The sequence below is a fragment of the Triticum dicoccoides genome, chromosome 6B (assembly GCF_002162155.2).
Source record: "Triticum dicoccoides isolate Atlit2015 ecotype Zavitan chromosome 6B, WEW_v2.0, whole genome shotgun sequence".
NCBI classification, from domain to species: Eukaryota; Viridiplantae; Streptophyta; class Magnoliopsida; order Poales; family Poaceae; genus Triticum; species Triticum dicoccoides.
The window spans coordinates 19981199-19996123 of record NC_041391.1 but is presented as its reverse complement, the minus strand read 5'-3'; the positions used below and the strand labels follow the sequence as shown (position 1 = coordinate 19996123).

The 14925-nt window shown below is 44.4% G+C and overlaps 1 protein-coding gene across 1 annotated transcript; it reads right to left on the bottom strand.

The window, feature by feature from the left end:
* Nucleotides 1-9665: 9665 nt before the first annotated feature.
* LOC119321752 lies at nt 9666-14134 on the bottom strand. The gene is made up of 4 exons (XM_037595304.1): nt 14028-14134; nt 13076-13156; nt 12896-12968; nt 9666-10528 (listed from the first exon to the last, which is right to left on the bottom strand). The coding sequence occupies exons 3-4, from the start codon at nt 12905-12907 to the stop codon at nt 9755-9757; spliced, it is 786 nt and encodes a 261-aa protein (XP_037451201.1). The 5' UTR covers nt 12908-12968; nt 13076-13156; nt 14028-14134; the 3' UTR covers nt 9666-9754.
* Nucleotides 14135-14925: the final 791 nt, after the last annotated feature.

The following is a 14925-nucleotide window of genomic DNA, read 5'->3' as shown; positions in this document are numbered from 1 at the left end:
AAATCTATGTTGTAAATTATTGTTTCATGGAGAATTTCGTGAATTGCAAATGTTGTAGATACCTGCGGGCGGACGCATATTAATTGATATATGTATGTATGAGATTTTGGAAATACTTGTCTTTGGTGAAAGTTGGCATTATGATCTTTTTAACAAGTTATGCTAAAAAATGTGTTGGTGAAACTTGGGTGGAAAGATTCAGACAATGGGACTAAATTAAAATTGTGCCTAAATCCAGGATGATTTTTGTGACAAAAATAATTCCCACGTAGGCAGCCACGTCATTCCAATTTATGATTCAAAAATCCTATGTGGCATCGATCCATGACGGTCTTTTCTGTCACGAAGGTTAGGGCCTGGTTTGGGCTGCGCGGGCCTTGGGCTAATCCTTGACGGTCGATAACCGTCATGGACGCCTTGATGTCAAATTATGACGTGATATACATGGCGGAATTCAAATCCGTCATGCATGGCCACGCATGACAGTTTTCCCCTGGTCTGTGACAGACAAGAACTGTCATATATTAACAGGTTTCTTGTAGTGACCCTGAACCATAACGACCATTTAAGTCATAAAGGTCATAATTTCATTAGAGGAAATGGTCGTAAAGCGGGCAGCACTGTCCACTACCTCACGCCTAGCTGATAACCACCAATATAAAATGGTCATTGCACTTGAGTATGAATGCATTAGGATGATTAGGCAGCCACCTCAGCAACCTCGCTTATGTGTCACTGTCTAGGTGTCATTTTTGCTTAAATGTTAGTATTAAACAGACAGACGGGGCACACACTGACAGGCGGGATCCATTTGCCCATTGGGACTCGAACGCACGACCTGGCGCTGGCTTAGCTCGCTCGCTACCACTGAGCTAGAGAGGGACTATTGCTCATATATGGGAATTTAACTATACATTATATGAAACCACGGCTCTCTCGTATCAGTGACAAGTGGGACTTTCCAACCAGATGGCATCGAACAGAGCAACACTTAGCGTTTTTCTAGGTCTTCCGAACAGGTGGCGGCGGGCAGCGGGCGGAAGCAACCAGCAAGGGCCGGCGGACGAGGGCGGTGCCGGTGGGTGGCGGGCGGCGGGCGGAGGCAACCGGCGGGGGCAGCGGACGAGGGCGGGGCCGGCGGCCAAAGGGACTAGCATGGGCCGCTCGCCTTGCCCATGACCTCGCCACAGGTGACCTCGCCCATGGCCTGGAGATGAGGTAGGAGGCGAAGCGACCAACAGGGGCGGGGCGGGGGCGGTAATCGCTGCTGGTGGTGCAGGGGCTGCTCGCCTCGACCACGACAGGAACGGCGACCTCGCCGCTTGCCTCGCCCACGACAGGAACAACGACCTCGCCGCTCGCCTCGCCCACGACAGGAACGACGACCTCGCTCACGCATGGGGGACTCGCCGCCGCCGAGCATGGGGGACTCGCCGTCGCCGCAAGCAAACCTTGCCCATGTATGCACCCCTCTCCTCCACCCTCTCCTCTCCCCCTTTCCTCTCTGTTTATGTCACTGATTTGATGTAGATTTGTTAGGAGAATCTTCACACACACACACACACAAACACACACACACTGATTTGATGTAGGTTTGTTGTAAGCTTGGAAAAATCTCTTGGAAGTGGCATTGATGAATTTGGTAGAAATTGTGAAGAGAATTTCTGTTGATGAAACTGTTAGGATAATTGTTGTTGATGAAATTGTTAAGAATTTTTTTGGATTATGTTAGAGGTGAATTATGTTGTCAGCAATCAATAGAACAGAGCTCTCTGTTCTATTTTGTCCATGAGTAAATTGCGGTGATGAAATTGCTGTTGGTCTTTCCCTAAAACAGGATCCTTCTAAATTCCTGATTTATTTTGTCCATGAGTAAATAGTGAATGCTGAGTAAATAGGATCCTTATCCATTTGACTGATTCATGCCATGAGTAAATATTGAATGCTGATTTATTTTGTCCGCCAAGTTGGTCTTCCGCTGAAACAGGATCCTAGGGTTGATGTAGATTTGATGTAGATCCAAGTGAGGCACCAAATGGTGATCATGGTGATCCAAGTGAGGCTCCAAATGGTGATCCAAGTGAGGTTCCAAATGGTCACCAACCTTCTGTTGTTGTGAATTCTGCTAGGTATGTAAATCTTGCAAATACTACTATACATTTATCACTTGACATGATCTCATTACCCTTTATGTTTTGCACAGCTATGTGGTAGGTTTGAAGAAGAAGCGCAAGGTACTGACAACCAAGAGGAGAAGAGAATAAGCAATGAGCACAAGGTGCACCAGGAGCAAAATGATGGCAAGAAGCTCAAGGAACAGACAGAAGCCCCAACGCTATTTATAAATAATTATGAAATATTATGAATAATGTTGTATTTATGTTGAATGATGTTGGACCTACGTTAGAACTATGTTAGAACTTCAAATTTGACATGCTATATGGATGTTGGAATTATTTCAAAACTTTGGTAAACTCACATTCATGAAAAATATGCTAAAAAAGAGGTCCAAAGGTAGGGTAAACGGCCTCATTTCTAAGCAAGATTTTTTTACCTTGTCTATTTGAGCCTAATAACTTTCCTACACATATATTCTATATATAAAGACTATGTGCAATGGTTTTTCCTTCTTTTTTTGATTTTTTTGAATTTTGTTTTGCTCATTTGAATTCTGGTCAAACCTAACTTTGACCAAGATTTAAACAAATCTAAAATATCAAAATGAAAAACTAAGCCTGGATCCTTCTCAGTCACTCCAAAATGAAGCTGTGGTGAGGTTTTTGAAATTTTCATGAAAAACGTGCTAAAAAAGAGGGGTCCAAAGGTAGGGTAAACGACGTCATTTCTAAGCAAGGTTTTTTTCGACCTTGTCTAAATCAGCCAATTAACTTTTCTACACATATATTCTATATATACAGACTATGCGGCACCGGTTTTTCCATTTTTTGATTTTTTTAAATTTATTTTGCTCATTTGAATTCTGGTCAAACTTAACTTTGACCAAGATTTAAACAAATCTAAAACATCAAAATGAAAAACTAAGCCTGGATTCTTCTTACTCACTCCAAAATGAAGCTGTGGTGAGTTTTTTGAAATTTTCATGTTCATCTCCCCAAAACACTTCTCTTCACTGCATACAAGAGAGTTTGAGATACTTGAGATATCACATAAGACACATGAACTTTTCGTTTTAATGTATGTAAACATTTTTATCAACTTAAATCATTAGTATATGACATAAAAAGATTATGTGCGCATGTTTTTCATTTTTCTGATTTTTATTTAATTTATTATGCTCATTTGAAATCTGGTCAAACCTATCTTTGACTACTCCAAACCCCTCCCAAACCCCACTAACCCTAGCGCTGAACGAGGACCGTCCATCTAACCCTAGCGGCGATTAAGGACCGTCGATCTAACCCTTCTACAAGGAATCTGCGGGGAGGAGGAGGCAATACGCGAGATGCAATCTGTTTGGTGGGAGATTGTTTTTTTTTCAGTAAGTACCGGGCGCGCTGGATGGACCGTTGGGCCGCCTTGCTGTCTGGGCCTGAGACTGCAGTTAATAGCCCGTCTCAGCCTTTCCGGGCCTGCATGCATGGGAAAGGCGGCGACGTGGGTTTGCATGCGCAGAAGGCGGACGTGCATGCATGCGAGCGAGGCGAGCTTTGTGGCCATGCACGTATTGATTCAGTGTTAGGCCATTGTTTCAGATTATGCCAGTGGTTCAGATACGGCAGCGAGTCAGATGCACGCGCCCGGTCAAAGAGCTTCCCTGTGCAGTGATTTAAATGTACGCGTGCGCCCCATGCATCGTTTCCGGGCAAAAATTTAAGGCTCCAAAATGTAACGGATACACATACGCGTCCGGATTCACACACGAACCATTCTCATCCCTTCTCTCTTCCTCTCCCACCCACATGCCTATAAATGGGGTGCCTCTCCTTCCTCTCCCACTCACCACCCAAAAGCCAGATCCATTCTCTCCAACTTCAAACACCCAAGCGACCGAGCCATCTCCAGGCGACCAAGTGAAGATGCAGTACAACGGGCCGACCTTCCTTCGTCCGTCGTGCCGGAACTGCGGTACCCACCGGGCGTGCTCGTCGAGAGAGAGCTCCGTGTGTGGGCGACTTCAAGGTAGAGGGGGTCCGTCGAGCTCACCCGCGCCTTCCTCAGAGCGGGCTATGCCCACCTCCCACGGGGCTCACCTAGGATGTTCACCCTCAACAAGGTTCGTGACATATTTAATAAATGTTCCTATATTTAATAAATGTTCAATGTGTACATCCAATAAATAATCGCATATTAAAAGTTGTTCCTGGTGATTAAATGGTTAGATGTACTATAAAATGTTAGTATTCTAAAGGTTCATAGTGTTTTCTGAAACGGTCCACCGTGTACTAATAAATGTTCACTGCATATCAAAAAAAATTCATCTTGTTTTTGTAAAATGGTTCATGGTGTATTATAAAATTATTGTATCTCCTGTTAAATAATTGTTCATTGTACATTTACTAATGTTCATTGTGTACTTAAAAAATATCCATACTTTAATAAAATATACTTATCATGTATTTTTCTATAAATTACATAATCAAATAAGTTTTCGTGCATTTATAAAAATGTTCATGTAAATTTCAAAATGTGATCACGTATTTCTAATACATGTTCATGTATTTATAAAAGTGCTCACACATTTAAAAAAATGTTGGTTTATTTTTCCAATAGGAAATGGGAAATAAACAAATGTCAGTAATATGTTTCCAAGTCTGATGTTGCAGTGCTGAGAACCAGCTGCGAAGCAGAACGAAACGAATACTGTTGACACTTGCAAACACGAAAGAAAAGAAAAAACATGATGGACTTCCTAGATATTTCTGCTTGGTGGGCCGTAATGTAAAGGCTTGGAAATTTGGCTGGCTGCGCGACGGATGAGTTGCGATTTTCCTGACACGACGGAAGGAGAAGAAGACCTATACTATTTTTTATTTTTTACTAGTAAAAGAGCCCGTGCGTTGCAACGGGATAGAAAAACACACACGCTTTTAACCCAATAACCACGACTTGAGACCTTGATACGTAGACGTTCTTTATTTTAAAATTGCATCACATTTGTGTTCCTGGCGGTGGTCTCAATGCTCACACAACGAAAACGCATTTGAATGTGGTCAATCCTAAGGCATCTCTCTCTCTCTCTCTCTCACACACACACACACACACACACACACACACGCGCGCGCTCGCACGCACACAATCACTGAGAATAAGATGAGAAAAATGTTGTTTTTTCCCGTGAGGTTTTCCAGAGTTGTGCATGCGTGGTTATCAATGTTTTTTTCCCTCTCAATCTGGTTTTAATGTGTGTTTATTTGCAATTTGGATCGCCGCCAGTGCGAAAAAAAACCCAGACCGTGCACTATAGATTATGTTTGCATCCAAATTAATAGTTTAGAAATATTTAATAGCTAAAAGTAACAATATATTTGGATTCTACACATTTTTCTAATCAAGTTTCATATATACTATGTTAAAATCGGAGTTACGATTTAAAAGATATGGATAATTTTGTTTTAGATAAACTGCGGATTGATTAACCGAAAGATCAGGGGGTTTTCTGTTAAAACACCAAAATAAAGATTCGCATGACTTAAATATGTACGGCGGGTTGATTACCTAAAATCTCAGGGGGGTTTCTGAGAAAACTAAAAAAAGGTTCGGTATGACTCAAAATGGACTGCGGGTTGATTTCAACAAACTGCAGGGACTTTTTTGCAAATAGGGGTGACGGACGACAGAAACCCACAGTGCTTTATTATTAAGTAAAGATAAAGATTTTGCGAGGAAAGAAGACCTATACTATACATATACAGATACAGATATTTCGTTGACTTCCCTCCTCGTCTAAGAAGCGTGTCTTGAAACTTACTTGGGGAAGACACAAGTTTAGTGCTAAAACAATTGCTCTACTGCATTTTCCTTTTGCCAAAAACGCAAAAATGTTTCTTCTTTGCGTCGTTCTGAATCAGCCAAAAAAGTGACAATAATACAAATCAGCCAATCAGGTTGCAGAAATATTGGTGGATCAGCCATGGTCGTTCTGAACCTGAAATATAGGTGCAAAAAACAGTAAAGCACACATTACCGGCTGCAACTTAGTGGTCAGGTTGCAAAAAAACGGTTAAGCACACATTATCAGCTACAACTTGCACATAATTTAACAGTAAATATGCAGAAAGAATAATAAAAAAATATGCACATAATTTTACAGTAGCGAGATGACGTTGAACACGAGGCTTTTTACGGTAAGGACAGGTAAATATAGACCATACAACAAGCAGATCCAATGGTTTGGATTAATCAATACTCCCTCCGTCCGAAAATACTTGTCATCAAAATGGACAAAAAAGAATGTATCTAGAACTAAAATACATCTAGATACATCCCCTTTTATTCATTTTGATGACAAGTATTTTCGGACGGAGGGAGTACTTGCTGAGCAAACAAGTAGAGTAGTATTTTTCACCGTAGGTAGGGCATTTTCAGCAGATGAGGAAACACATTGAAGGGCCTGACAGAATGAAAGTTCTGCAACAAGGCTTAGGTTCAGCACCCACTCTGCCCACACATACACCTCCTCGACATACAACTGCACCATCCCACGCGCGCTGGACAAACAGCGGCGACGACAATTAGAGTTGCCTCAAGTTGTCTATCTAGTCAAAGGAAATACTGTTGGCCAGCCTAGCAAGTGACAACAACTAGTACACGATCGATGGGAACAATGAGCATATACTCCCTCCGTCCGAAAATACTTGTCGGAGGAATGGATGCATCTAGACGTATTTTAGTTCTAGATACATCCATATTTATGCATTTATCCGACAAGTATTTTAAGACGGAGGGATGGATGCATCTAGACGTATTTTAGTTCTAGATACATCCATATTTATGCATTTATCCGACAAGTATTTTAAGACGGAGGGAGTACAAAACTGGCACCGGAACAAACAGCACATGGCTGAGTATTTCATAACCATATCACATCAAACAACACCGCACACACAAATCATCGCCATCATCGTTTACGCTTACAAATTACAACAAGTCCATACCTGACAATTCATACTGTGACAAGCACTACCACACACACACAGAATGAGCACGAGCACTCCGGGGCTCAAGCTGCAGAAGCTGAACGCCCACTCTGCTTTATTCCTCAATTTGTCAGGAGCTCGAGCAAAGGTTGATCACACCAAATATCAAATCAAACTGGAAGCCGCACTGCCGAACCAAGGCAATGCATATGTTGTGTAGAGAGAACACCACAAACCAATCAAACGGGAAGCAGGGCAAGCAGCATTGCATGCCTCGGGATCATGCATATTGAGTTGCAAGAAGCACAAATCAATCCCTGGAAGTGATGGATTACCTGCAACATATAAACCAACAATGAGTAAGCTCACAGTGTACATACTGAGGAACATACGTACAGATGGAACTAGCTAGATGTAAAGCTCACCAGAGTACGGTGCCTCGGGGCAGCTGGGCCTTGTAGTACAGCGAGTGGCTTGGCTCGGAGGGAAGGGTGGTGGTACTTCTGTATCCCGTCCCACTCCAGGTTGTCCCACCATTCCTTCTCGCAGTCTACCTTGGGTGGTTTGGTGTTGCGTCCGACGGCCGGTAGACACTTGAGGCTCCAGCAGCCCCTGATCTTGATGGTCTCGAGTTTTGGCGCAGACATCCTGCGCCCACAAATGCTCTGCAGCTTGGGGAGCTCATGCAGGTGGATGCGCCTCAGATCGCGGAATTCTCTAATTTTATCCTGCTCTTGAAGCTCAAGGCTCAATGGGAATACCTCCCTGACGTCACCGCAGTACACTATCTCAATGGTCTCCAGCCAAACAAATGTGTATGTCCCCAACATGGAGAAGGGGCACACGTGTACTAGCCTGGGGCAGTAGTCCAGGTGCAACAAGATCAGGAAACACAATTCACCTTGTTCAACTTTCATGTCCCAGATGGAAAGTGCAGAGAGGAGCTTGGACGCCCATAATGTGCCAAGAGACATAGAACTGTACACACTAGTGCCACGGGGAACATTGAAGACTGTGTGTAACCTAGGGCATCTCTCCACGCGGCACCATCTTAGGTTACCCCATCCTAATCCTTGGGGAGGTCCAGGGATACTAGTGATGGTCAAGTTATCATACACATGCAGCGATGTAACCAACTCACATATAAATTTCGGCAACAATAAATCACTAGTACTAGCACTTGCAGCATCCTCCAATAGTCTGTTGACCTGCCCGTGCATCATCACCTTTATGAAACATGTAAATTCGGTCCACACTGACTTCCATATCTTGGGGCAGTCCCACATCATCACTGCTGCAACTGGGTCATCCCTAAAGGCATCACTGTACTCCGAGTGCATTAAGATGCTTGTATGTTGTTGGACTTGCACTAGTTTGTTAGTGCTTGTTCCTTCGATGTTGCTACCACAAACAACAGTTGCAGTACATATATCAATATGTATGGATATTTCTTTTTAAAAACTTTCTACGGGACCGAGGAACCTAAGGAGCCTTGCATCTGTGAGACAAATCCGCCATCTACCCATAAAATTGTCTTCTTTCTGCTGGTGGAGGGATAAATCAACATGTGGATGCACAAGTGGTGCCTCCCCTCTGTAAGCTGTTGCTGATGGAGATGTGGTGTCAATGTGCAGCACTTTCGGCAGCCCTTTCTTTGTCATACTCCATGGCCATAATATTGCACGGAGCTCCTCGCAGCCTAGCAGGATTATCTGCTTGGGGAGTGATCTGGCTTCCACTCCTAACAGGTTGAGGGTTTTCACTCTTGTGCCTGAGAGTTCCAGCTTATCGAGACTCCCTAAAGATCCTTTCAAGAACAGGTTCTTCAATTCTTTGCAGTGCCTAAAAGTGACAACTTTTAACCCATCACATCCACCAATAGTGATAGTCTTGATGCTATTGTTTCTTGCTGGCCCTGATAAGTTTGTCATTCCTTGTATGATGTTATTTTCCGAAAAATCTAGTAGCTCCATGCTTTCCATTTCTGATAACACATGGTCATTGAAGCAACAGGTGGATTTCATTACACGAAGCTTCCGAATGTTGCGCAGTCGTCCCCGCAGATGGCTCATGTCCCAGTTCTTGGCTCCCATCACGTTTAACTCCCTGAGTTGGGTCATGAGATCCATCATCTGTGCAGACAAGATCTGACCCCAATGCGTGTAACGCAAGTCAAGTACCCACAAGCTTTTGAAGCATTCCCACAATGCCATGGTGCTGTTGTCTAACTCCTTTGCTGCATCTCTTTGGTGATGATCTGCAGTGCTTGTTCTCGCTAGGAGGTCTTCACAGTGCTCAAGCCACAGGAATCTCAGGCTGTGGCAACAGAGGAATGGAGGCGATGAGAAACTAAAGGTACACCTTGAGAGCTCGAGGACCCTGAGCCTGTGCGAGTGTTGAAACATGTTGTCGGCAATAGCACCAGAAGGACTCAGTATAAATCCACATGTTGTTGTTGAAATCCAGTATGGCATGCCCTCAGCAGAGCTTGCTAAGTGAGAGGAAAGCAATATTATTGATTCATCATTACTGAGTCGATTGTCAATATTCAACAAGCGCACCTCACGCTGTAGTATATCACCAACTTCCCACGCTTTGTCAATATCTGTAAACGCAATAATTCCATCACACACCCAATAGTTACTGGTGTGGATAGCCTAGTCGTAGTCAACAACGGGAGAACCGATGCAGTATTGTTTCAGCATATACAAGACACACTCGCCAGCAATTGTTGAATCAATAATGACACCATCGCCATGCATATTGTAGGAAACTTGTGCAGCCTCCTGACGCACTAGATAAGACCAAAGCTCGTGCCTATCGCGCCCATCTCTTGAAGCTGAAAGAAGAACATGTGTTGTCGTGCTGTTTTTCACAATGTCTATCACCTTGGGGTCAAGCCGAAACCTCCCTCGAAAAGTCCACAGGATCTTGCTATTGGCATATCCATATAGAGAAAGGCCAAAATTGAATATATCAATCTTCTCGTTGCCTCCATTATGCAGGATCACCAGGAATCTGCGATTCTCTATGGTTTGATATATCTCTGTGAAAACTTGTGCTATCTCACCACGGGAGCACTGGTCTAACCCGTTGAAATCATCCTCCTCATCTTGTTTGTCAAACATCTCCATCACCTTATCAGTAAGCTTCAGCTGCTCTGCGATTTTCTTCTGCACTGCTCTTCTACTCTCCCACTTTGAGCAATCAATGTGGATGATTTTCTCAAACTCCAGCCCTGGAGACCTCGCCAGCAGCTCACTTGATATGGCGAGGCGTTTGGCTACGGCTTGCAGGACGGCAGATGCCCCGAGTCCGTTCCAGCCATCAAAGTAGATGGCATTCTCTTTGTTGTTGCTTCTTCTAGTGTCTTTCCCAAGCTCATTGAGAATCCTTTCAACGGCAGCATCAATGGTGTCCGCCTTGATAACCTGCATGCATGTGCCGTGGTGAGGAGAGAATCGGTTCAAAGTTCAAACTAAGGGCAATGCTTTGTAAAGTTTATGATTTTCTATGCAGATCAGTTAAAAGGGTAATATAGTCAAAAATGATTTTATCTTGTGTCAGTCGTGGCGGTCACTATGTCGTGGTCTCCTACCTAATCCAACCCGGCCTCGCCCCTTTCCATTAATAATTTCTTAAAGAAAATACAGAGTCTTTTTCCCACACCGTCCAAGCGGTAGCAAACCTAGAGAAGAACTTATTACAAACTGTAAGGGGACAGAGAAATGAAGCGAGTCGGGGGCACTAACAGGAAAGGGCGGCTGTTTTTCATCTCACGGGTCACTACGATTGACATGGTCATCAGGTCACGGGGTCACGGAGTTCAGGCTGTCACATCGGTTCCTAGGTGCCGCTGTTGCTGGACTAGACATGCATGAATTGATTCCTTTATGGCAGGCTGGTAACCTCATGTACTCCCTCCGTTTCGAATTACTCGTTGTGATTTTAGTTCAAATTGAAGGGAGTATGTCACTGGAGGAGCGAATGAGCAGATTAATCCGATTCATTCGATGCGTGCGTGATTAGTACTTGTGGGCTTGCATCCGTTGAGTTATCTTTCTTATACACGGCCCTCCATGTTTGGAACGATGGGGTTAGAGAAAATCGTGATCGGTTAAAGAAAAGTTATTACCTATATATCCTTTTGAGTTTTTTTTAGTGAAATGTACCCAAGCACAGTCCACTAACTTATAGTACTAACTAATTACTACTAAGACACGCAATAAGTCGACTGATGGTAATGGACCGATGGAGTACTGGCAATTCTCTCTTTTTTTTAAAAAAAGAGGAGGACCCCCGGCCTCTGCATCCGGGCGATGCATACGCGATGCATACGACCACTTTATTAATTATTCTCACAAGACCTTACAAAGTCATATAATAGTAAGACTAAAGCCATCGTATAAGCAACAATTGTCGCTACTCCTATCCAATTGATGAAGGGCGTTGATAGTCTGGGCCTAATACCAAATAGAAATCGCAGCCAAACCTAAACATCTAAGACTTGAGGTCCCAATCAGGACGCCTACCGGGTATGGGGCACCTACCAATCCGGCGCACTCTTCAACCAGGATGCCTCCGGGTATGAGGCCACCGCAGCCACCTGCCACCAATCCATTTTCAGTGTTGTATTGTTGCACCATCTTTCCCGGCCTCTCTGCCATCGACGCCACCACGACGCCTGATGACATCACCCTCCTGCACGAGTCCCTCGCCACACATCGGGCGCCGAGTCTCCACTGTGCCACGCCGCCGAGAAACGCCACCATTAATGTGCAGGAAGAAACACCGCTCCACCAATTATTCCATCCACTGGTCCCTCGAGCCCGTGTACACCTTCAAGAATGACGCCACAAGAGGGAAACGACAGAATAATGCCGCCGTCATCCGATCTACTGATCTAGGGTTTTCCCTGGAGGTAGCAGATAGTGGCCTGGAACTTCTCAACAGTGATGCCTTCAACAAGGGAACGGCACCAAATAGTGCCGCCATCGCCGGTCTCGGCAGCAGCCGCGAGCAGGTCTTCACCCATATCTGTTCCAATGGCCTCCATCAAGCATCTTGCGCACAGATCGTCCACCACCGCGGCCGCCGTGTCGCCCATCGCAAGACCACAGCCGCCGACACATCCTCCACCGTCCGGGGCTGCCGCCCCGGGATCCAGCCCTCACTGGCCGCCGGAACGAAGCCACCGAGCCCCATCGAGGGCGGCCAACGGGGGCGGAGAAGCTAGATCCGGCCATGATCCGGCCTCTCCCCGCGTTGTAGCCACTCCCGCGGCCCTGAATCTCGCGCGCGCCCGAGGCGAGGCAGGCAGCGCATGCGCGCACAATGCCGCGGAGAGGGGAAACGCCCCGCCGCCACCTTCCCTGGGGCGCGCGCGGATTTCGCCGGCGGCCCCTCCAGCATCGGCGTAGCGAGGGAGGGGGCGAGGGGGACCTGGCGGCGGGGGCGCTAGGGTTCCCCCGTGTCGCCCGGGGGCGACGCGGGGGCGAGAGCCGCTTGACCTGATGAGAGACTGTTTTCTATCTATGATGGATTGAAAACTGAAGCTAAAATTTTTTGGCAGGTCTCTCATGCATGCCTAATTGTTTTTTTTTAATGCCGCCAATTCAACATGCGTAGTAAATTACATGATCCAAATTGACGAGTAAACATGTTGACTGCGGACATATATAATGCTCTGCCCCAAAATATAACACAATTAAATATTTTTGCAAACTAGGCTCAAATGGATGTAAAATATATATAACACGCGGAATGGAATGAAAGGTGGTTTTTAAGTGCAAAGATACCTCCGTACGCATAATGAATTGGTCAGATACGTCGATCTATAGCCGTTCAGCTCTTTAACAATTTGCTAACTTCCTGTGTACATTCATATACAAGCAGGAGCAATACACAAAGTTAGTTTAAGAAAATCTGAAGATGCAGGCAGAGAGATGAAGCACATGTGAGGTGAGCTAGTTACGTACCTTGGGTAAGTTGAAGTTTGTAGAGAGTCTGTAGCCAGATAGAAGCCGAATCGGTCATTCAGGCGCAACAGGATAGCCTGACTGGAGAGCAAAAGAGGGACATGCTATAGGCTGAGAAGAAAATTTTGTTGTGCTACATGCTTGTTGTGCATATTAGATGCTTTAGAAGGATAAAAGCAAGCAGTAGGATTTTAACTTTTGCTTTCCCTTTTCGCTTTCACTGAGAAAATTACCTTTCGCTTTCACTAAAGACACAAATCAATTCTTTGCTTGTGGCTGGCTAGCTGCAGGTTTTAAAGACAATGATTAAAGATTGCAAGGCTGTCTGCACACCGTCCAGTCTTCCAGATAATGGAAAAACTTTTGCCATCTGAATTGAATAAACTGTGAAGTAGGACATCCAGATTTGGGATGTACTCGTAGTTATGTTGTGGGATGTGCTTTTCTCTTTATTTTCAACTTTACATATAGCTAGGAGAGATGAGCTATACGGATTCGCGTAAGAGTCCTACTACAAGGCTTCTTGCTCCCTAATGCAATGTGAGGTCGACTTGCTCAGCGTTCCTATATAAATCAGTGCGAGAACTGCTCAAAACAAAAAGGAATCCCATGTACTCCAGCAGGTTATTCAATCCTACTAGTTATGTTGTCAAATAGGGCTCATTTATCTAATCGTACTTATAGCTTCGAGAGATATGCTACATAGGTCGAGTGATAGTATTGGACTATTGGCAATACATTCATGGACGATTAATTGTTTTTTAACTCCAGCGGAGCTTGCCTAGTAATGTAAAAAAGATACACATACATGATCGTGTTGAATGCTGACATATACAAAACTTGATTCCAAAATCTGCCACGATTAAATAATTTGCAAACTAGGCTAAAATGGATGTTAAAAAAAAGTCATGCAGGATGGAATTAAAGGTGATTTTTTTCAGTGGTAAACTACCTCTGTACGCATAGTGAACTGGTCAGATCCGTCGAGGTATAGCTTCTAGATTGATTCCATTTTGGGCTTAAGATCCGGTCAGCTCTTCAGCAATTTCTTGGCTTCCTGTATACATTGATATACAAGCAGAAGCAATAAATAAAGCTAGCTTACATAAACCTGAAGAAGCAGGGAGACAGATCGAGCACATGTGAGGTGAGCTAGTTTCATACCTTGCTTAAGTTGAACAGCTGGAAGTGTAGCTCAAGAGAAGCCAAATAGATTGTTCAGGTGCCACTACAAGATGATCGGATTGAAGAGCCAAAGTGGAAGCCAAATATTTCGGCGATGAAATATTTGGGTGCTTCTTGCTTGTGTGTGTGTGTGTGTGTGTACAGATGCCTTAGTAGACAGAATAAAAGAAAGTGGTGATACCTTTTCCTTTTGCTTTCCTTTTTCCTCTTTCATTCAGAGAATTGCCTTTTTCTTTCACTAAAGACAGAAATCAATTCTTTGCTTGTGCCTGGCTAACTGCAGGATTTAAAGATAAAGATAAAAGATAAAAGATTGCAAGGCTGTCTGTTTGCTGTCCAATCTTCCTGCTAATTGCTAAAAGAAACAGTACATGGTCAATTCTAGAAAATTGTCACTTCTCCTTGACCCTGTAAGAAACTAACTGAAATGGTAGATTTGAGCATGACAGAAGACAATCCCTAAGATTGATTTACGCCATAGGGTGATAAATTTCAGGTTTTTAGTCGTACTTAACTATCACCTCACCAAGAAACTAACTGAATGGGGGCAAATTAGTTCCACATGGTGTGTCCCCCTCCCCCCGAGCAGCTCTCGCGAGCGACTCCGGGGGCAAACCCTAGCCCCGACTCAGGCCCTCCCCTCCCGATCTCTCTTCCCTCCACCA